At 42.9% G+C, this 22,209-nt stretch overlaps 1 protein-coding gene across 5 annotated transcripts in view; it reads right to left on the bottom strand.

The window, feature by feature from the left end:
* The window catches only part of LOC144684375 (rap1 GTPase-activating protein 2-like), a 321,257-nt gene that overhangs the window by 32,213 nt on the left and 266,835 nt on the right, over window positions 1-22,209 (bottom strand). For all 5 annotated transcript variants that reach the window (XM_078548076.1, XM_078548078.1, XM_078548077.1 and 2 more), the window contains exons 6-13: window positions 19,563-19,595; window positions 17,958-18,170; window positions 15,057-15,160; window positions 12,703-12,781; window positions 9,027-9,080; window positions 7,052-7,135; window positions 4,433-4,533; window positions 3,247-3,376 (exon numbers count right to left, since the gene is read on the bottom strand). In XM_078548076.1, the coding sequence (XP_078404202.1) occupies window positions 3,247-3,376; window positions 4,433-4,533; window positions 7,052-7,135; window positions 9,027-9,080; window positions 12,703-12,781; window positions 15,057-15,160; window positions 17,958-18,170; window positions 19,563-19,595 (798 nt within the window). The remainder of the gene's footprint in view (window positions 1-3,246; window positions 3,377-4,432; window positions 4,534-7,051; window positions 7,136-9,026; window positions 9,081-12,702; window positions 12,782-15,056; window positions 15,161-17,957; window positions 18,171-19,562; window positions 19,596-22,209) is intronic.

Consider the following 22,209-nt stretch of genomic DNA (forward strand, 5'->3'; position numbering starts at 1 on the left):
TTTACAAAGTAATGCATCGCCAAAGTCACTTTCATCTGTAAAATAATCCACGTTCCCCTAAAACTGGGAAAAGTAAGTGCGATTTGCGGGTAGGAATGTCAAAGTCCGAGCCCTGAAAATCCATGGCCTTTCATCACGGTTGTTATGTGAAAGCCATTGCCCGCAACTATTGCCCCTGCCAGAGTTCGTGGCGTCAGTGGGAGGGTACCTAATTTTCCTGGGGCTGATGGGTGCATGTACTACTATAGCCACATCTCTCTTGCCTGCGTGCGTGACACGAGCTGGATCAACCCATACGTGACCACCTTTTGGGGAGTCCGTGGGTGAGTGGTTGTCCAAACCTTTCCCAGACCCCATGAAGCACACTCCCCCCTCCCTCGCCCCCACTCTCCCCTTGCCCAGTTTTCCAGGAACCAGAACATTTCCCTGTACTTCACTCCTCCCCCCCACTCCCTCCCCGGAGCATCCTTCTAACCATTTTGGAGCAGAATATGCCTCATCTCACTTGGTTCTGGCTCCAGTCCCACGTTGGGTTCAGCTGAGCTGAGGAAGTGGCAATTCCTGCTGTACAAACTCCCTGGCCCCAGGGACCACCGGGGTGTCATTTGCCTTAGAAAGGGGCAAGTGGGGGGGTTCTGCCCCTTATAAAGGTCCCCAGGGAAATCTCAGGCCTGGCACAATTTGGTCCCTGTGATTTGTGCTGGGTTCCATCAGATTCTTGCTGGAGTTACAGCAGAATCTCAGTGGATATTCATGGTTCAAGTGCCTTTCCGTTCACTCACTATGTTAATTAAAGATCTAATGTTGCAAACGATACACATTTGTAACTCTCTACATAGAGTTTCTGTCCTCAGCGCCATGATGTAACGTGAAAGCATAGTTTCTCCCACTATAGTCTCCCATAACTCTGGCAGAACAATTGTGGTAACTCTGGAACACTGGTTTGCCGTTCTGCCTGGGTTTCCATACCTCATCCGATGTAATTTCGGCAGACGAGGGGAGAACCTCAGCAGGAATTCACCCCAGCCCTCACGCCCACCCCCAGCAAGGTCCAACTCCCGCTCAAACTGAACGAGATAAAGGATGGAATCGTCCCGGAATTGCACTAAGTGTGGTGGCAGGCATGAAAGATGATGTTTTACCCGCTGGCCGCAATGGCGGGTTTTCACACCGTATCGTCTACTTCCCGCCTCATTAATTATTTCAGCCACAGGAAACATGTAGTCTCGCTAGCGGGTAGCCTCTGAGGGAGGTCATGTGTTTCCTCACTCTGTGTGCCCTATATAAAATACAGCCGCACACACAGTTCTCAACGTTTGCCGCCCAGGACCGCTCCAGTGAAGACGAGTTCAGTAACCTGTCACTGGAATGCCTTTTGGAGGCTCGCTGTGATGTCCCCCACCCCAGCTCTGGCTGCAGGAGGTCCAGCAATCTCACCCCTCCAGCTTCGGAGGTGGTGGCAGTGATGGTCAGTGCCAACTCTGCACAGAAGATGTTGGCCATCCAGTGCAGAAAGAGGATTAATGATCTCATCCGTGCTGCCAGGGTAAGGCAACCATCTCATCACTCTAAACCCACACACTCACAAGCCCATCACACATTCGCTGGCATCTCACTCACTGCCAGCTCAAAGGACATCACCACTCGCTCTCTCTCACACACCCTCACATCTCCATCTGGCCTCATTTTCTCTGGAGACTACCTCCTCAGTTCTCACGATCTTGAGGCCACTTGCACAGGTCAACATGTGCCCCCACATACACCCTGGGATACCCTCCTTCCCCAGTACAGCCCTTGCCCTGCATCCTCTTCCCTTACTTGAAGCCACTTTTTCCCCTTCCCCGAGCAAGCCCTAGCCCTGCAGCCATTGAAAAGCCACCCCCACCTTACGGCTGGTCTGGTAGGTAGAGACCTGCCCGTGAGCCCCCCTAAACGTGGTGTGGTGCTGCCTGCGAAGCCTGGCGCTGATGACCACAAGCACTGCCCGAAGCAAGGTAGGCAAACAAACCTCAAAGTCCCGAGTGAAGTGCAGCTCACCAGGTGCACGTTGCTCACGTACAGTTGTGAAACATGTCGGTGTGCAATCACACCCACATGCCCGGATAATCCAGCGTGGGGGAGGGGTTGATCCTGGCGAGCAGGGCTTATAATGAGATGATAAAGTATTGAAATTAGGTTCCTGATGTGCGGCAGTGGGAAACGCGGCCCACCAGTAACAGGTGAGCAGACGATCGTAAACTGGTTTTACAACGACGTGAAGCCGATTTTTGCGATCTTCTGATATTTTCCGCTCCCGCCCGCTGCAATCAGGGGTGGATGATTCTGCCCAGAGAAACCATCAAGGGAGTCAGCCCATATTACTCTCATTCCCCTCCTTAGTAGTGGGATATAGAAACACTAATAAAGCAAGCAGTGCTTGTTCCATTGGCTTGGGATGCTTAAAAAAAAATTTAATCAATTCGTTTTTATTTGTGCCTAGAAGCAAAGAAGGCAAAGAGGTGATTGGCTCGAATGAAGACTGACCTTCAGCACATTTGGCCTCAACTTTCTAGAACACGAACCTTACTATCTCCCTAGTGTCCTGGCCTTAAAGACTGTTCCCGAACACATTTCAGGACAAAAGAAAAGACTTTTGTTTATATAGCACCTTTCGCAACCTCAAATCACATATCAATGACATAGTTTTGAAGTGTAGTCACTGTTGTAATAGAGGAAATGAGGCAGCCAATTTGCACACAGCAAGCTCCCACAAACAGCAATGTGATAATGACCTGTTAATCTGTTCTTAATGATATTTCTTGAGGCAATCAGGATGCTGGGGAGAATTCCCCTGTTCTTCCTTAAAAAAAAGAGGGGATTTTTACATCCATCCGAGAGGGAAGATGGATTTAATGTCCAAATTTAATAACCAAAAATGATGAAAGATTTTGATAGGGTGTAAGGAAAGACAATTTCCTCTGCTGAAGGACATACTGCTGAGGGTGTCATTAAAACTGTCACTAAAACAAGATACATGGTCGGCGAATCATTTTAAAAAAATACACAGCATAGATTAGAGCATGGGATGCTTTGCTGTGGGGAACCTTTATAAGGGAAGAATAGATGAACATCAGAAGCAGAGGAAGAGGCAGCACCATGAAGAACAAACAGGGGGAGTGGGATTCGTTTTGCAGAGAGATGGCACAGATAATGATGGGCAGAGTGGTCTCCTTTGGACTGTAAACGTGTATGGTTCTATTGACCTACCTGCTGAGAGTCTCCTTCCGTAAACGGCAGCTTTGTGGAAACGTGGAACATTATCTCTCTGTCTTTGAAGGTGGTGTAGATAGACTCTAACCCTGTTTGCCCGTGTGCAACATCAAGGCCTCCTCGGAAGCTATATTGGAAAAATATTTTATAGCCATATTACACTTTTCTTTGCATGAATGCTTTCAAAGTCAGGTACAACCTGTACGTGATTTATTAAACTTTACTTGCAAATGTTTGTAGATTGACGTGCATTACATTTAACATAGGAATTGGGAACTGTCTCCTCTTGTGGACTCTGGCCAAGAGTTTCCACTTTGGATGCAATTTGTGATCCGGAGGCAAATTGTGCTCAAAGTTGTGCTAGTTTTAAGAAGTATTTCTTTTTGCTCAAGTTTCTACTCATTTGCAAATCACTAACTGCAAAATATTCCATGAAGCAGTGCGATCTGACAGCATTGTAGAACATAATCAATGTGCAGTAAAAAAGATTCGATATACTTAAAAAGTGTCGATATACTTATAAAGTGGTGCTACAAAAAGAGTTAGTTCTTCCAAAAAGAGTTAAGACTGGTGCTGTTTTATTAATGCAGCTGAAGTTTAAGTTCCCACAAAAAGATAAGCATTTTTAAGACACTGTTCTTAAATAACTACAAAAGGCTTTTAAAAATAGTACAGAACCATTTGTTAGTTACATTAGCATACAACAACCAACTTCTCAGCAAATCGAAAAAACTATTTCAAAACCTGCCTGTTAGGGTCCTTGTACACAAACTAATCCAGCTTCATTTTAAGAGCCTTCTTGCTAGCCTGCAAACGAGCACAAGTAGCAGAAACTTGCCATGGGGTTAATTCGATCCGGGTGGGTGTCCAGTTTTGAGAGCGGGGCCAGCGTTTAGCACAAGGCTTTTTTTAGATTAGCATGGAAGATCGTGGAAACCTGATTTGTGCTGGATGTAGTCTGCGCTTGAAGCTCCTTGACCTTTTAACGCTAGGTTAGCCAATGTTGGTTAAGCTGCACTTAAATAACCAGAGCAACTTAAAGGAAACTTCAGCATATTTAATTTTTAAAATCATGAGGTAACCGCTGCATTGGTAAAATTAACTGAATCAGTAGCTGAGCCTTGGGAAAAGAGGTCTTTGGAATTCCCGACCGCAACGAAGAATGTGCAAAATTTTCGCTCACCCTTTGAATTCCTGGAGCACAATTGTGTCTCCGAGTAAGTTCAAGAATTCCTTAAAAACAAGGCTTTCTTCATTGTTCCCAAACAATTCCGCTTCCGTGGTCTGGAACGTAGAAATAAAGTACTTTAGTATTTAAAGACTAAACACAGTGAAGTGCTGGAACACAGGTTTATTTCAGTCACAACAAGCTGTGACTGCATTAAATGACCCCTTATCTGAGCAGCTATCACATGGTGTATTCTAGTAAGCCTGAAAACAGTGACAGGGGATCAGGCGTTCACCACATGAACCTTGCCACAAAGTTACAGCACAGGAAAAGGCTATTCGGCCCAACCGCTCCATGCTGGTGTTTATGCTCCAGACAAGCCTCTGCCCACCCTCCTTTATCTAACCCTATCCACATATCCTTCCGTTCCATTCTCCCACGTGCTACATTTACCTGGATGCTGTGCTCAAGTCTCTGGAGTATGATGTGAGCCCATAACCTTCTGTTCACACTCTCAAAGGTAGGAGTGTGAACAATTGAGCTATGGTCCTTATTAACTTATCATTGAGTTCTCACTAAATTGTGTCTGCTCTATCGGACCATCATACGCGCACTCTCAAACTTGCAGAAACCTTGTTGGCGAATGACTAATGGGAAATAATTCAATAAATATTCCACGGAAGACAAAAAACCCTTTATTTTCCTCTTCCCAGAAGGAAAAAAAGAGTTCGGACCGGTACTGTTATTTCCCAGTTTTTACTGTTTTTTTTGTTCTTGCAAAAGAATACTTTAATTAGTTTGCACTGCATCAGGAAGATCACGGCTGCAGCATTTAGAGGGAGTGCAGCGAAGGTTCACCAGACTGATTCCTGGGATGGCAAGATTGTTGTATGAGGGGAGATTGGGCCAACTAGGCCTGGATTCACTGGAGTTTAGAAGAACGAGAGGGGATCTCTTCGAAACGGGTAAAATTCTGACAGGAATGAACAGACTGGATGCAGGGATGATATTTCCTCTGGCTGGTGAGGGGTCTAGAACAAGGGGTCACAGACTCAGGATACGGGGTAGACCATTTAGGACTGAGATGAGGACTCTGATGAAGAGTCATACGGACTCGAAACGTTAACTGTGTTCCTCTCCGCAGATGCTGTCAGACCTGCTGAGTTTTTCCAGCTATTTTTCTTTTTGTTTCAGATTTCCAGCATCCGCAGTATTTTGCTTTTATTTTATACGAGGAGAAACATCTTCACTCAGAGGGTGGCGAACCTACGGAATTCCCTACCATAGAAAGCTGTGGAGACCAAGTCACTGAATATATTTAAGAAGAAAATAGATAGATTTCTGGACTCTAAAGGCGTCAAGGGGTATGGGGAGAGCGCGGGAGTACAGCGTTGAGATAGAGGATCAGCCATGATCACACTGAACAGCTCGAAGGGCCGAATGACCTACTCCTGCTCCTATTTCTGTGTTTCTTGTCAACGACTTTTGGGTGCTCTATAAAATGATCTCCATCTGTGCATACCCCAAAATTCCTCTGATATCTCTTTGGCCAGGATTTTACATTTGGTGTGTGGGGGTGGGCCCGACATTCTGGAATGTAAAATGACGCGTGATGGTGTCGGGCGTGTGTCCCGAGGTCACCGTGCAGTCTCGCGATGTTTCGTTCGGCAGGTGCGCGCCGGAGTTGGCTGTGCGCCCGCCGATAATTTAAAGGCCTATCACGGCCTTTAACAACCTCATTAACTTGAAATTTAGGCTGCCCGTCCAACCTGACGGCAGGCAAAAAGGCTAAGTGGCCTTTACATATTTTCGGAAACCTCATCCGCGAGCGGGATGAGGTTTTCCTAAAGCTTTTACAAGTTGAATAAAAACTTTTTTTTGAAAAATAAAAACGTGTCCCATCTCACAGTCATGAGGGAGAACGTTTCATTAAATTTTTAATGTTTTTAGTAATTTCTTTAAAAAGCACTTCAATCTCCCTGAGGCACGGAGATTGAAGTGCTCTCTCGTGCGCACACGCGAAAGAGTGTTGGACCCGACTCTCCCTCCTTCCCCTGCTCGCACAGGTAGTGCTCACCGCTCGCGACCCACGCTGGGTGGGCCTTCATTGGCCCGCCCGTGTGAAATCGAGGAGCCGAGCTAACCGTGGGTGGCTCCATGACCACCCCTGCCCGCTCCCGCCGAGCCCGCCCGACGTGGGAAAGATTCAGGCCTTAAGATTAAGCAGTGCAGATTCCTCGACTTTGGAACACATAACTCTACATGTATCCATTTCAGGTGACAAACCTGTACCTGCCAACAAATCCTTGGGCCCGCACATGTTTGGAGGTGGAAGCATGCACAAACTGATTGAAATTAACATTTAGATAATGTCTTTATAATTGTGTTAGCTAGAAGCTTCCTCATTTGTATGCACAGAAGACTGTAAAGACATCCATGAGTGATGTGGCTGTTATCTCAGGCCCTGTAACTACTCTGTCAACAAGCTCACATTAACATTACAGAACATTGCCTGGTATTAGCTCCAAGTTATGACCAGAGCATATCTAATAAATATAAAGTGAAGCTATTTTGATAAATGCTGATATGCTCCAAGATTGAATCTTACGTTTTTTTAGGATAGTCATTACTCACCTGTCTGATCTTCTGATAAATTACACCAAACTTGAAGTTGTTATTGATCTCGTGTTCATCATATGCGACTATTAACTGGGATGCCTTGGAGAAAATAAAACAAGCCAATGAAGGCACCTTGACAAGAACAACTTTACAAAATTATTCTGTCCCAGACTTTCCACTGACTTCTGAGTAAAGTTGGGAGTTTGACCATTATGGGGGCAACCAAGTTCTAGTAAGAACTCAATTTTAATTTGTTAGGATAGGCCTGGTCTGTAAAGGTTAGAAAAATATGCAGTTAATAAGGAAAGGTCTTGGGGGATGTTGTGGGTTGACACATCTCATTGTGGTTTTACCCCTGGGACTTGGTTTGAATCCAACCCAGACTGAAGGGATGAAAGTCTCTTTCTCTCTGTGACCACAAGACCCTGTTTGGTCGGAGTCAGGGCAGTCTCAATTGTTCCTAATTGGCACAAGTGCTCAGCACAAATCACTCTCTAATTCAACGTTCCTAGGCACAAATTGGAATTTTCTCACTCAGAGAAGGCACAGTGGCACCATCACAATGGTGTGGCATGGATTAATGGACATTGGTAGGGCAGATAGAGGAAGCTTCATTACTGTATTTTTAAGGCAGAGAGATACATTCTTGTTAGGCAAAGGTTATGAGAGTTAGATGGGAATGTGGAATTCGAAACACAAGCAGATCAGCCATGATCTTATTGAATGGCGGAGCAGGCTCGAGGGGCCGAATGGTCTACTCCTGTTCCTATTGCGTTTCTTATGTATTTTCAATCTGGTGCCTGTTTGAGATGGCAGCGCTTGATCAGAAAAATCGAACAGCAAATTCTCAGGCACTGTTGGATTTCGCAGTCTGCAAAGCCACAGAATAATTGAAACAAATACAACTTTAAAAACATTCCTCACAAAAAGGATGCGATGTTTATCAGATATGAATTCAGTTGTCTCATTGGCACTTTCCCCCATTTCGTCTAATTATACACAGCTCTCTGTTTATTTAGATTGAAGCATTGTTCTTAAATGAGGAATAACTGGGGTCACCGACCTCACCACAACTATCTAAGGTGTGTCATGATTGTCTGGCAGGATCTACAATTGGAGCAGGTTAGGTTGGATATAAATATCCAATTTATAATGAAGATATAAAAATAAGTACAGAATGGATGATTTTCTAGGGCGGTTATTAAAAGTTAATAAATATATTCAGATATCTGGTCAATGGTTGCTCTCTCACTGAGGGTGCAACCAGCCAGTTAGCCATCTGATGTCATGGATGCAGTAATGAAGCAAATGCTTTTGAAACTTTATGAATAATAAATTTCAATCTTAAAACATGCACTGTATAAAAATAAGTCAATCTCCTATGGACATTGCTCATAGAGACCGGAGACGCAAGTGAATGCCCAGAAAGTGCAATGTTAAAGTCACAAGTATAATATTTTAAATACATGAAAATCAGGATCTATTAACCATAATATATTCCGTCTACATCTGTTTCAAAATATTATGGTGGTGGGAATTATCAACTTCTCCATTATAAATTCCTATACCCGCAATTCAGCCGCAAACAGCTTCAGTAAACAAGTAAACATGTCACATCCCACCGGCAGAGGCCCTGCAGTACCACCACTGGTCGGATGGTGTAATTACATCATGAAGAAGTCACTGTATATAGACAGTTTCCTGGAAGAGGTGGACGGACAGAAGTATTTATAATGAAGATATAAAAATAAGTATGGAATGCATGACTTTAAAACATCAACTGAATTATGTTTGCACACCCTAATCTGATTATCTCCCACCCTCTAACCAAGTTTCATCCAAAGACTACATTTGGCCTTGACGCTTTATGTGCAATATTACATCCAGTATATATATGTGATGTAGAGGTTATTTTCTGCTTCTCCCACTGAAGAAGAAAACTCGGCAGACGATTTGAACATGGCCCAGCATAACTTTACTGAATACTTACCTTGGGATAAAGAACGGGAGAGAATTTCACATAGGTCAGGTCGTCACAGAGAAGCTGAGGGAAAGAGAGAGAGAAACAATGATCCATTAGAACATTTAAATGCTCTGCTGCTTTTCACAGGGAACGCACGACAAATGCCCTTTCCAACATGTCAGAATTTGTTTATCTTCCAGGGTCTCAGGTAAAATATTCAATGATAATGCAGTATAGGCCCATGCAGCCTGTCTGTGATGCACGTTAGTTTTTAAGGGCTATTAGATAACGGATTCCTAGATCTTTGCCGCAGTTTTTTTAGTTATAAGAGACACCATTCCACTGCGTTACACTGGCCCCAGTAAAGTTGATAGAAAATCTGTTCCCAGACTTCCACCCGTGTTGCTCTGAATCCATTAGGCCTCTGAGCAAGTCAGGCGATTAGCTAAACCCCTTTATTTCCCCCACTGCCTGCCAGGAGATCTGTGGCATCTGCAGTGCTTCCCCAAGATGTTATGCTAGATTTGGAACTCAGGTTAGGGAACACAGTGGTTGTAAACCCTTGTCCAATTTTGCTGTGGGACAACACATTGTTGCTCCAATCCATCTGACCATAACACCGACCAACTCAAGCACAATACTGAAACAGTGCGTGTCAGTTCGAGTCTCCAGCTTGAGGGTTGACGACTCTAAAGCTAGACAGAGAGCAGACAATGGTGTGGTTTAGGAACGAACTCTTTAAAAAAAAGACATGTATTAAAGCAAATTATTTAAACAATTGTGTGGCTTCACTATTCATCTCCTATGGACAGTACATTTACTTCACCGCAGTCTCGCTCTCGTACTTTCAAGATTTGTTAAAAACCTGCAGATTTAAATGTAGCATCTCTGGCTCTATGTTATTTCTTGATATTTATATTAGATTTTGTACTAATATTTATACCAGTTTCTGTACAGAGTCAAAATGATTGGCAAAAGAGCCAGAGGGAGAGATGAGAAATGATTTTACTCAGCGAGTTGTTGTGATCTGAAATGCATTGTCTGAAAGGGTGTTCGAAGCAGATTCAATAATAACTTTAGAAAAAAGAATTGGATAGATACTGGAAAAGGGAAATTAAATGCAAGGCTAGGAGGAATGAGTAGGAGAGTGGGACTAATTGCACAGGTGCGATGGGCTGAATGGCTTTCTTCTGTACTGTTAAGGTTTAAACTGTACTTGGAGGCTTATGTTAAAAATAAAAACAGACAACCTACTTTAAAAAAGCAGACTCTAGCCAAAAATCAAATGTCTAATGAATTGTGAACCAGGTTTGTGGGTGTCCCATTCAGGTGCTCATTTTGTTTTGCTAAATTGAACTAAACCTCAGAGAGTTGTCCATCAACTTCCCAGCAGTACAGTGAAGAATAAATTTAGGCTCCTCAACTGTTACCATTCTTACTCCGTACAGAACCTGTGCTGGACTAACGGAGAAAGTATGTTACATCGAATTGCAACAAATTTACTACACAGAAACAGGCCACTCAACACAACTGGCTGTCAGTGTTTATGCTCCACACAAGCCTCCATAACTTTTCACTTTATACATTAATGATCTAGATGAAGGAACTGAGGGCATCCTGGCTAAGTTTGCAGATGATACAAAGAAAGGTGGAGGGACAGGTAGTATTGAGGAGACGGGGAGGCTGCAGAAGGATTTGGACAGGTTAGGAGAATGGGCAAAGAAGTGGCAGATGGAATACAACGTGGGGAAGTGTGAGGTCATGCACTTTGGTAGGAAGAATAGAGGCATAGACTATTTCTTAAATGGGGAGAGAATTCAGAAATCTGGAGTGCAAAGGGACTTGGGAGTCCTAGTCCAGGATTCTCTTCAGATTAACTTGCAGGTTGACGCGGTAGTTAGGAAGGCAAATGCAATGTTGGCATTTATTTCGAAAGGGCTAGAATATAAAAGCAGGGATGTGCTGCTGAGGCTTTATAAGGCTCTGGTCAGACCACATTTAGAATATTGTGAGCAATTTTGGGCCCCGTATCTCAGGAAGGATGTGCTGGCCCTGGAGAGGGTCCAGAGGAGGTTCACGAGAATGATCCCAGGAATGAAAGGCTTAACATATGAGGAACGTTTGAGGACTCTGAGTCTATATTTGATGGAGTTTAGAAGGATGAGGGGGGATCTGATTGAAACTTACAGAATACTGAAAGGCCTGGATAGAGTGGACGTGGGGAAGATGATTCCATTAGTAGGAGAGACTAGGACCCGAGGGCACAGCCTCAGAGTAAAGGGAAGACCTTTTAGAACAGAGATGAGGAGAAACTTCTTTAGCCAGAGAGTGGTGAATCTATGGAATTCATTGCCAGGAGAAGGCTGTGGAGACCAGGTCATTGAGTGTATTTAAGACCGAGACAGATAGGTTCTTGATTGGTAAGGGGATCAAAGGTTACGGGGAGAAGGCGGGAGAATAGGGTTGAGAAACTTATCAGCCATGATTGAATGGCGGAGCAGACTCGATGGGCCGAATGGCCTAATTTTTGCTCCTATGTTTTATGGTCTCCCACTTTACATCATCTAACTTTCAGCATATCCTTATAGTCCTTTCTCCTTGATGTAGGTTAAACTTCTATCAAACACTGGTTCAGCATTAGCTCGAGTATTGTGTCCAGTTCTGGGCGCCACATTTTAGGAAAGATGTGAATGCATTAGGGAGAGTGCAGAAAAGATTCATGGCAATGGTTCCAGGGATGAGGAATTTCAGTTACATAGATAGATTGGAAAAGTTGGCACAGTTTTCCTTGGAAAAGAAAAGGTTGAGAGGAGATTTGATAGAGGTATTCGAAATCATGAGGGGTCTGGACAGAGTAGATAAGGGACAAACTGTCCGCATTGGCGGAAGGGTCGAGAATGGGAGGGCACAGATTTGAGGTAATTGGCAAAAGAAGCATGGAGATATGCAGAGAAACTTCTTCACCCAGCAAGTGGTTAAAATCTGGAATGCGCTGCCTGAGAGCACAGTGGAGGCAGGTTCAATCGAAGCATTCAAGAGGAAATTGAATTATTATCTGAAAGGGAAGAAGGCAGCGGAACGGCACTAGGTGCACTGCTCACTTGGAGAGCTGGCACAGACATGATGGGCTGAATGGCATCCTTCTGTGTTGTAACAATTCTATGATTCTCCTGTAGCACCGAATTAAATGCATCTCTGTTATGCAACTCAACTTCTGTGATTAATGTGCATTAACAAAAACACCAAAAAAAATTAATGTTAATTGCAGAAGGTAAGTACCATTAACTGACAACCCTAAAAGTAATGTAAAGTGTCTTGAAAGGGATGGGTTGCAAAGGAAGATTACAGAAGCTTAAGTTCTTCATTCTGGAAACATAGCAGTTAAGGGAAGACTCAGATATAAAATATGTTAGAGAGCTCTCTGTAGTATTGCTTATAGGTAGTTTAGTGTGGGAGGAACTTGCCTGTTCCGAACCCCTGATAGTGCTCAGTAGACCACTGATACTGAATGCCCTATTTGCTCTTTGATGAAAGGCTGGCTAACAAAACGCTATGGTGTGTGAACCTTGTTTTATTCAACCCATAGGAATTCACTATAGACTGACAACAGATGGAGCAATGGATTAGTCTGAGTGACGTGCAAGGGGCTATAAATAAGCATTGGAGAAAAAAAATAGGAATGATACAGTGTTAACCAGCTTACCTTTGCTATCAGTGGAATACTGGGAAGGCGCGGTACTCCAGCAAGAGGGAGTCGCTCATGGATCGTTTTGGATTTGGACCTATAGAAACAAAAATGCTTAAATAAAAGTTGTATGTAGTTAAAATTGAAGCATGCAACTTTTTCAAAATATGGTGAGTTAAGCGTCTAGAGACAGGATAGTCCGTTGTGTAGGGAACCAATGTGGGTTGAATGGCTCATGGCCAAATAATCTTGTGCAAGGGTCAGACCTGTTTCCCATCTGATACTTTTAACAAACGCACGCAGGCTTTGGGATGGTCGAATACGGACTTCAAGCCTGTCACATAACATTTCTGAGATACTCAGGTCCTGCCAAGGTCAGTGATCACCATTTTCACCACTTCAACTTTCTAAAGCTAAATTCTGGTAACTCAGGCAGGAAACTGGGCTCCATGTGGCACGTATAGAAGCTAACAGGGTGTCACACCTCACAACATCGCTTACCTTACTCCAAAATACCAAAGTACTTCCTCTGGCATGTTAAAAAAAACAGATTTTCTTGACAACTTAGTGCTTCCCATGCAACGACAGGTCTGTTGAAGTTGGCGAGCTGTGGAGTTGAATGATTGGGTTGTTGTGTGTATGTTGGAAGGGTCACAGACTCCAGTTCTTTTTAATTCAACCATGGGATGTGGGCATCGCTGGCTAGGCCAGCATTTATTGCCCATCCCTAACTGCCCTTGAGAACTGAGTGCCTTGCTAGGCCATTTCAAAGGGCATTTAAGAGTCAACCACATTTCTGTGGGTCTGGAGTCACATGTAGGCCAGACCAGGTAAGGATAGCAGGTTTCCTTCCCTAAAGGACATTAGTCAACCAAATGGGTTTTTATAACAATTGACAATGGTTTCATGGTCATCATCAGGCTTTTAACTCCGGGCTTTTATTGAATTAAAATTTCACCAGCTGCCATGGTGGGATTCGAACCTGGGTCCCCAGAGCATTACCCTGGGTCTCTAGTCCAGTGGCAATGTCACTACGATTACTAGTCCAGTGACAATACCACTATGCTTGAACTACTGTAGTAAGCCAGCAGTTCCATTCTTCTACAAAAGTGATGATGCCATCAATGTGTGACAGGTAAAATGGTGCAGGAAACTGGAACTACGAGTACAGGCAGTATATACTATACTCAAAGAGTACAATGTATTTTATGTAAGTAATTTTGATTCTATTGCACATTAAAATGTACACTTCCAAATTTCAAAACATCAAGAGAAAGGGGAAAGGAAGCTAGTCATTTCATGTTCGTTCCTTCTGCCCTGCTATTGCAAATCTGTAAGTAACCTCCAATCTACAAACCTCCACTTGCTACAATAATTAATCTTGAATTAACATCAGGAAGCCCTTTTTACAACAATTAGAATCTGTGGTCTTAAATGGAGAAGCTGCAAAAATACAGCTGCATACTAATATAGAACATGAGAAATAACTTGAATTTATCTAGTGTCTTTCATGACCACAGGGCGTTCCGAAGTGCATTCGGCCAATGAAGTACTTTTGAATTGCAGTCACTTTTGTAACGTAGGAATTTTTGGCAGCCAATTTGCACACACCAAACTCCCACAAACAGCAATGTGATCATGTCTTTTTCTGGTGATGTTGACTGAGGGATAAATATTGACCCAGGAAGCAGGAATAACTCAGCAGTTAAAAACAAAAAACTACTGCGGATGCTGAAAATCCAAAACAAAAACAGAATTACCTGGAAAAACTCAGCAGGTCTGGCAGCATCGGCAGGTCTGACAGCATCTGCGGAGAGGAATACAGTTAACGTTTCGAATCCGTATGACTCTTCATCGAGTCATACGGACTCGAAACGTTAACTGTATTCCTCTCCGCAGATGCTGTCAGACCTGCTGAGTTTTTCCAGCTATTTTTGTTTTTGTTTCAGATTTCCAGCATCTGCAGTATTTTGCTTTTATTTTTGCTTTAACCAGGAATAACTCCCTTCCCTTCTTCAAAATAGTGCCACGGGATCTTCTACGTCCAGCTGAGAGGGCAAACAGGGTCTCGGTTTAATATCTGTTCTAAAAGACGGCACCTCCAACAATGCAGCACTGGAGTATCAGTGCTGATTTTTGTGGTCAGTTCCTGGAATGGGACTTGAACCCACAACCTCCTGGTTCAGTAGCACACGTGCCACCAAGTGAGCCCCATGGCTGACACACTTAGTAGCACTGCCCCACGTATAGTCAATATAAAACTGTGCATCAGTTGGCTTGCTACGAGCAACAGCTCTGCTAGTGAACTAAGGGAGACTGCACCATGATCATGTAGCTTTTGCACATTATACAACAGAGCTCGCTTCAGTTACCTGAGTATGATCTTCAAATATTCTTGCCCATCAGTATCTTCATACTTGACTGAAACTACCAAATTTCCAAGAACACTGCATGAGGTATAAAAATTCAAATGTTCCTAAAGGAATGAAAAGCATTGTTCATATTGTGTCAGAGACATTCCAAGTTAATGAGATTTCCTCCTCACTCTGGTATTACAACAAAGAGTGCGCTTCGTTTTTAACCTCAAGATAAATATCTTTTGACTCACAGCCAAAGATGCTTTGTTGTGGAAAAGTCATCCACCTAAAGCAGGGGTTTCTGACAATCCCCAGGTAACTTGAGGTCACACAGTGATGTAGCAGGTTTGTGCAGTTCTCTCTGTGGGTGCCCACACGCCTGTAATTGAGCTAATTTATCTTTGCTAATCCACGTGGTCTGTAAATAATTTCTCCTCATTTCCTTCCTGGTTCTTTGACATGTTTTAGAATAAGCATTACTTGTAGATCTCATAAATGGTAAGGGAACAGACTCCAGGACTGGCTTGAAGTGCACACCATAGAGGTGTAAACTTGCACAAGTGCTAGAATGCAGCTGGTGCTGCGTGGCTTGGCTGATTTGATTGTTTTTATTTGTTCATGGGATGTGGGTTTCACTGGCTAGGCCAGCATTTTTTGCCCACCCCTAATTGCCCTTGTTCAGAGGGCAGTTAAGAGTCATTGCTGTGGGTCTGGAGTCACATGTAGGCCAGGCCAGGTATGGACAGCAGATTTCCTTCCCTAAAGGGCATTAGTGAACCAGATCAGTTTTTACAACAATCGACAATAGTGTCATGGTCATCATCAGACTTTTCATTCCAGACTTATATTGAATTTACATTTCACCATCTGCTGTGTTGGGATTCGAACCCATGTCCCCAGAGCATTACCCTGGGTTTCTGGAATACTGTGTCCAGTGACAACACCACTATGCCACCATCTCCCCCATATTCTGTAGCAACTTTTCAAAAATCTCCAATAAATTGGTTAAACATGATTTTCCTTTCACAAAACCATGCTGACTCTTCCAGATTGCCTTGAGCTCTTCTAAGTGCCCAGCTATAATCTCCTTAATGACCGATTCTAATAACTTCCCCACAACAGACATCAAGCTAACTGGCCTATAGTTTCCTGTTTTCTGCCTCCCTCCCTTCTTGAATAGAGGGGTTATATTTGCTACTTTCCAATCTGATGGAAACTTTCCAGAATCTAGCAAATTTTGGAAAATTAACACCAGTGTATTGACTACCTCATTAACTACCTCTTTTAAGACCCTAGGATGTAGTCCATCAGGACCCTGAGACTTGCCAGCCCGCAGCTCCATCAATTTGCTCAGTATCATTTCCCTAGTGATTTCAATTTCACCAAGTTCCTCTCTCCCGTTCACCTCCTGATTTGCAGCTATTACTGGAATGTTTTTTGTATCCTCTATAATGAACACAGAAGCAAAATATTTGTTCATTTCTTCCACCATTTCACTATTATCTACTATTAACTCCCCACTGTCACTCTCTAGAGGATCAACACTCTACTTACTCTTTTCCTTTTCAAATACTCTTGCTATCTATTTTTAAATTTCTAGCTAGCTTCCTCTCATACTCAAAGTTCTTTCTCCTGATTAGCCCTTTAGTTATTCCCTGCTGCTCTTTATATTCTGTCCAATCATCTGTCCTGCCACTCATCTTTGCGGAGTTGTATGCTTTTTCCTTAAGCTTGATGCTTTCCTTAACATCTCCAGTTAACCATGGATGGTGGGTCCACCCCTTAGAATTTTTCTTTATAGTAGGAATGTACTTATTCTAAATACTCTAAAATATCCCCTTAAATGTCTGTCACTGCTTCTCTATTGATCTGTCCTCTAGTCTAGTTTCCCAGTTCACTTCAGCTAGCCCAACTTTCATGCCCACATAATTGCTCTTATATAAGTTTAAGGTATTAGTCTTAGACCTATTCTTTTCCCTTTCAAACTGGATGTAAAATTCAATCGTATTGTGGTCGCTGCTACCTAGGGGTGCCTTTACCCTGAGGTAAGTAATTAATCCTGTCACATTACACAAAACCAAGTCTAGTATAACCTGTTGTTATATTGCTATTGGCCTTCAGCTCACTCTCATGGGGGCTGAACAGATATTTTGAATTGCAAGATCTGTGAGCAGAAGTTTTCACAAAAAAAACGACTGTAATTACAGAGAATAGACATCAGTCCACAGCTCAAGATATGGGCTGGGATTTTCCAGCCTGTCACAGGAGATTTGGCGGCCCAGCCAAAAAAGCTCATTGACTTTTGGCGGGGTCAGACGATTCTGGCGGTGGGCAGGGCCGGAAAATCCCGCTCATAGTTCGGAATAAGGTTGAGATATGTAATTGTGTAGCTTTACGGCAAACTTTACTGAGCTTGTGCCAATTGATGTGCTAGATTGCTGTCCCTGGCCAAAAGATGATCATTGTTGATGATATGTGCTAAAAATAGAACAATCGTTGATGAAGAGAAAACAAAAATTCCAAATCATGTCTTTATTAAACAACATATTGATGCCATTTACCATATTCCATTTGATTTCGCTTTTGCCTAAACTATTTCTTTGATATCTGCTCCAAGTAATGTATCTTATACATTTCCCAGTCCTGTGCTAGTTCCTCACCGCCAATTGTTTCAGGCATTTTGCCTGCAGAGCATCAGAAGAGTGAGGCTTGCCTGCAGGGGTGATGATGTGGGATCTTCTCAAATGACTTAAGTCATAACTTGGTATAGCAACATTAAGACTTAGAACAATCGGCCTTAAAATGATTTTGAGCACTTAATAAAACATGACCAGGACTGCTTGTTTGCAATTGATAATTTCGTTGTACACAGTGTGCATGTTGTTTGGCACTCCAATCACTTGCTGGGACACTGACCTTGTTGAGAAAGTGCTTCCTGTAGGCTCTGGCTGTGCTGTTGCATTCCAGTTTGTACCCGAAGGTGCTGGGACTCAGGTTCTCCACCACATCCTCTTCGCAGAAACTACTCTCAGATGACGTTGGCGTGATGACTGTCTCCATTCCTTCAATCCAATATCCTCCAAACTGGGGGAGGATAATAGACTGATATGGCCCTGCTTTTTCTATCACCTGGATAATACAATGAGTCCCATTTGTTAATCCACATGTAAATACCTGATATCTTGTTGTTAATGTTGAATCTGTGTTGCAATGGAATGCAAGCTTTAAATCGGTCATCAAGCACAGCTGTCCCAATTGGGGAAACTCTTTCGAGTTATCAACAGTCACAGATTGCAACTCTTTCGAGTACAATCACAGTTCTTGGTTTCCGGGAATGGGACATGACCCCACAACCCTCTGATTCAAAGGCGAGGGTGCTATGAACTGAGCCACAGCTGACACCCCGCCAATTGGGGAAGGATTGGGGAATCATTGTCAGAGTAGATAAACCAGTTCACTCTGAGTGTCTGGGAGGAACTGGAGAGTCTGTAATTTTGCTTTGCTGCCTTGGTAATAATCATGTTTTAAGGTACAGGCTAGTTTTGGACTCATTCTTTCTTAACATACAATTATTGGAATTAAGACTTGTCAATAAGTTATGGGGCCATAGATAGTTAAGCATTTTTCTTCACCCCTGAATAATTTTACACAAGGAAGCTTCAGGGACACATTATTTGACTTGGCTGCCTGGGCATTAATCTGGTGGAATGGACTTGCCGCCCATTGTAGAAACTATCTGATTTTTATTCTGTTGATGGAATGAAAACTGTTGAGTTCTACATCAGATGGGTGATCCACCTGATGAAAATTTAACCCTGCAATTTTTTTTGGATAAGGAAACCTTCTTTCCAGGTGAGTACATCTCAGGTTTCCTGTGCAGTGGGCAAATTTTCTAAACCGCCTGCGAAGGGCTGGCGGTATCTGTCTGGGAAGGGAACCTTTCTGCATCGCCTGAGGGAACTTCACTGAGGCCCTCGTGATTTTTCAGCCACAGAGATCATTCAAATGGATCTCATTTCTATATTGTACTGCGCAAAACCAGATGAGATAAATCTGGCTTTTAGTTGTTCAGTTTATAATAAAAAGCAAAACTGATGACTCGCTCAAAACTATCCTAAGTCTGCAGAAAGACATTATGACCCAAAAGACTTTAAAAACTGATGCCCACCAATGGAAAATATCCCAATTGAAACTTGTGTTAATTAATGCCAAGATCTAGATAGTAAGAGTGTCTTTGAATTAGATATTCCCACATACCCCCTTGTATCCCATTTTTCTAAAAGCAAACCTCTCTGGATATTGTGAAGTTCTTGGCACAGAAACAGTGATAAATTCATCCAGAGACATTTTGAATTAGAACTGCACAAGCTCTTAAACATGGAACCTTTTTTTGATTTATTATCTTCTTCCTAGCAGACTCCCTCTTTGGGTATGTGTGCATGGGGCCTGAAGTTGGCAAACCGCACAATGCAATTTTCAATATACCACAGAAATATCCTTCTAGAGTTGAGGTAGACTTACCTCATCAATACTGGGATAGGGGATGTAATCATCCTACGAAAGAAAAACACACACACACATATATATGAATTGGTGCAAGTTAAATGCAAAATTGCCCAATTAGATACATCATGTGGGTAAAGTCTCTCACTCTGACAGTACCTGTACCTGGTAGAAAGGATGCCAACATTCAGCCAGTGACTCAATATTCAAAGCCAAGATTTCTATGTATGTCCTGTGCCTAGCCCTTGTGTTAAAAAGAAATCTAGGAGCCATAAATATATGATAAATACAATAGGGAATCAGAAGAAACTTCTTTATTCAAAGAATGGTAAGAATGTGGAACAAGCTGCCTCAAGGAATAGTTGAGATAAGTATCATGGATGCATTTAAGTCACATGAATATATGAGGGCCAAAGAAGTGGAAGTATATGCTCATATGGTTAGATGAAAAGGAGTTGGATGAGGTTTCTATGGAGCATAAACACCAGCATAGACCAACTGGACAGACTGGCCTGTTTTTATACTTTAAACTCTATGTAATGGATGTCCCGCTTTGTATAAAGCACCAGCAGGTCACAATTGATCAATCTGAAATAAAAAATACACGAAATGGGTAATAATGCTGTTTTTCTGACCTGCAGATAATCACTCCCTGGGTGGAGCTAAAAAATAACTCCCAAGCTGGAGAACATAGGGACAGAAGGCAGCATTAAGCACCTCAAGCCTGTTCCGCCATTCACTGCGATTGTGGATGATATACACCTGCCTTTGCCCCACATCCCATAACCTATTGCTGCAGGAAACTGTCCTGAACACGTTCAAGAAGAGAAACTTCCAACAGCAGCAGTAATTATTCAGGAATTGAGCTCTGAGTGAGGATTGAATGTCGACCAGGGCAACTCCATACTTGGCTCTTGAATGATGCCATGGGATCTTTTACATTCACCTGACTAGGTAGGCGGATTGTTGGCTTAACATCTAGTCCAAAAGACGGCGCCTCTGACAATGCAGCATTTACTGCACTGAAGGGTCAGCCTAGATTACGTGCCCAAATCCTGGAACTGACCTCAATCCCAGATCTTTCTGACTCAGGCACTATAGTAAACAGTGAGTGGTGACTGAGGGACACCAACCTGAAGATGTTATTGAATAGGAGGCCTCAAATTGCGATTCAGACATAAACCCAAACATGACTCCGAATCAGCCAAATGTTCCATCATATTATCAGGCCGAAGGGCCCTTTTCTGTGCTGTCGACCTCTATAACTCTACGAGGCTCAGAATCATTCCAAATTGATGTCTCTGATGATGTCATGTTACAATTATGAGGTTTAAAAGATTGTTACCGGAATGTTTTGGGACTGGGGGGCGGGATTTTCCAGCCCTGACACCAGCAGGCACTGTCGCAGGCTGGATGGAAAAATTTAGAGAGCCACTAAAAGTCAACGGCTCTCCAAATTTTCACGTCCTGCCCATGATGATGCCTGTCAGTGCTGGGGGGCAGAAAATCCCGGCCTGTGTCTTTAATTTAAGGCAAAATGAAGAGGTTATGTGACCTGTTCTGAAGTCTGCCTGACAGCAAGCCTGGGCGGTTTGATTGTTAGAGATTGAAGGGGCCCAGATTATTTTACTGGGAAGAAGTTCCAAGGTGTTAAAACTTTGAGACAGTGGCAGCAGCCTGTGTGCTAACAGTGGATAGACTGGGCCTCCAAAGTTCCAGAAAAGTGTTGAGATGTCGGGATGTAAACAACTGTACTTTATACTGTCTACCTACTTCCAAGATAAAAGAGAATTGGGGTCTTAAGGGTAGCTAATCAACATCTCTATCTAGATACAATGCCATCTGATTCACATTGCCACGATGATGGGCTTTGCAATGGGAAGGGTACAGAGGAAGCCACTGTAATATTGGGTTACAGGTTTTCCTAAAATGTCACTGAATATCACAGACAGGTTAGTCTGCCAGGCTCTGGGGGAGAAAAAACAGCTAGAGGCCGAAATTTTTGTTTGGTTCACCAGGCACGAACTCAGCTCACACTTGGACTGGAGAGACCAAATTTGTGTGGAGTTAAAAAAACGAGGCTGGAAGAGTTGTCCAGCTTTAGCAAGAGGCAGAAATCTACAGGAAAGCTCACACCATGAAAGATAGTTCTAGCATTAAAATTTTCCAGGCTGGGAAAGAAAAAGATAGTAATAAACCCTCGGGAGCTAAGAATCGTTTTGGACTAAGTCTGGGAGAATTGAATATCTACTTAAAGGACAGTATAACCTATACCTGATGGTGGTTTTTTTTTGGTTCTGTTAAAAGTTCTGTTTTGTAGTTTATAGTATAAATTGCCCAGAAAAAATAGTTTTTAATTAATAGTGCTTTTAGTCTGTTTGTTACAGTGAATGTCTTAAAATGTGAAATCTTGTCATGTCATCCGTTTAGTTATTAACTGGAAGTTCGAATTTCTTTTTTTAAAAATTAGTAGTCTCTATGGTGATCATAACAACTATCAGCAGCCACTATCTGATCAGTGAATCACAACATTTGCAGCTCCTAAAGCCATTCAAGCCTCTTGACCAGTGCTGAGTACTTGTTGTAGATCGAACTATCTACTCCAATCACATTTTCCTGCAAGCAATCCCAGGCCTTCTTGAATGAGCTGTGCGCAATGTCTATG

This window comes from Cetorhinus maximus, chromosome 9 (genome assembly GCF_964194155.1).
Source record: "Cetorhinus maximus chromosome 9, sCetMax3.hap1.1, whole genome shotgun sequence".
NCBI lineage: Eukaryota > Metazoa > Chordata > Chondrichthyes > Lamniformes > Cetorhinidae > Cetorhinus > Cetorhinus maximus.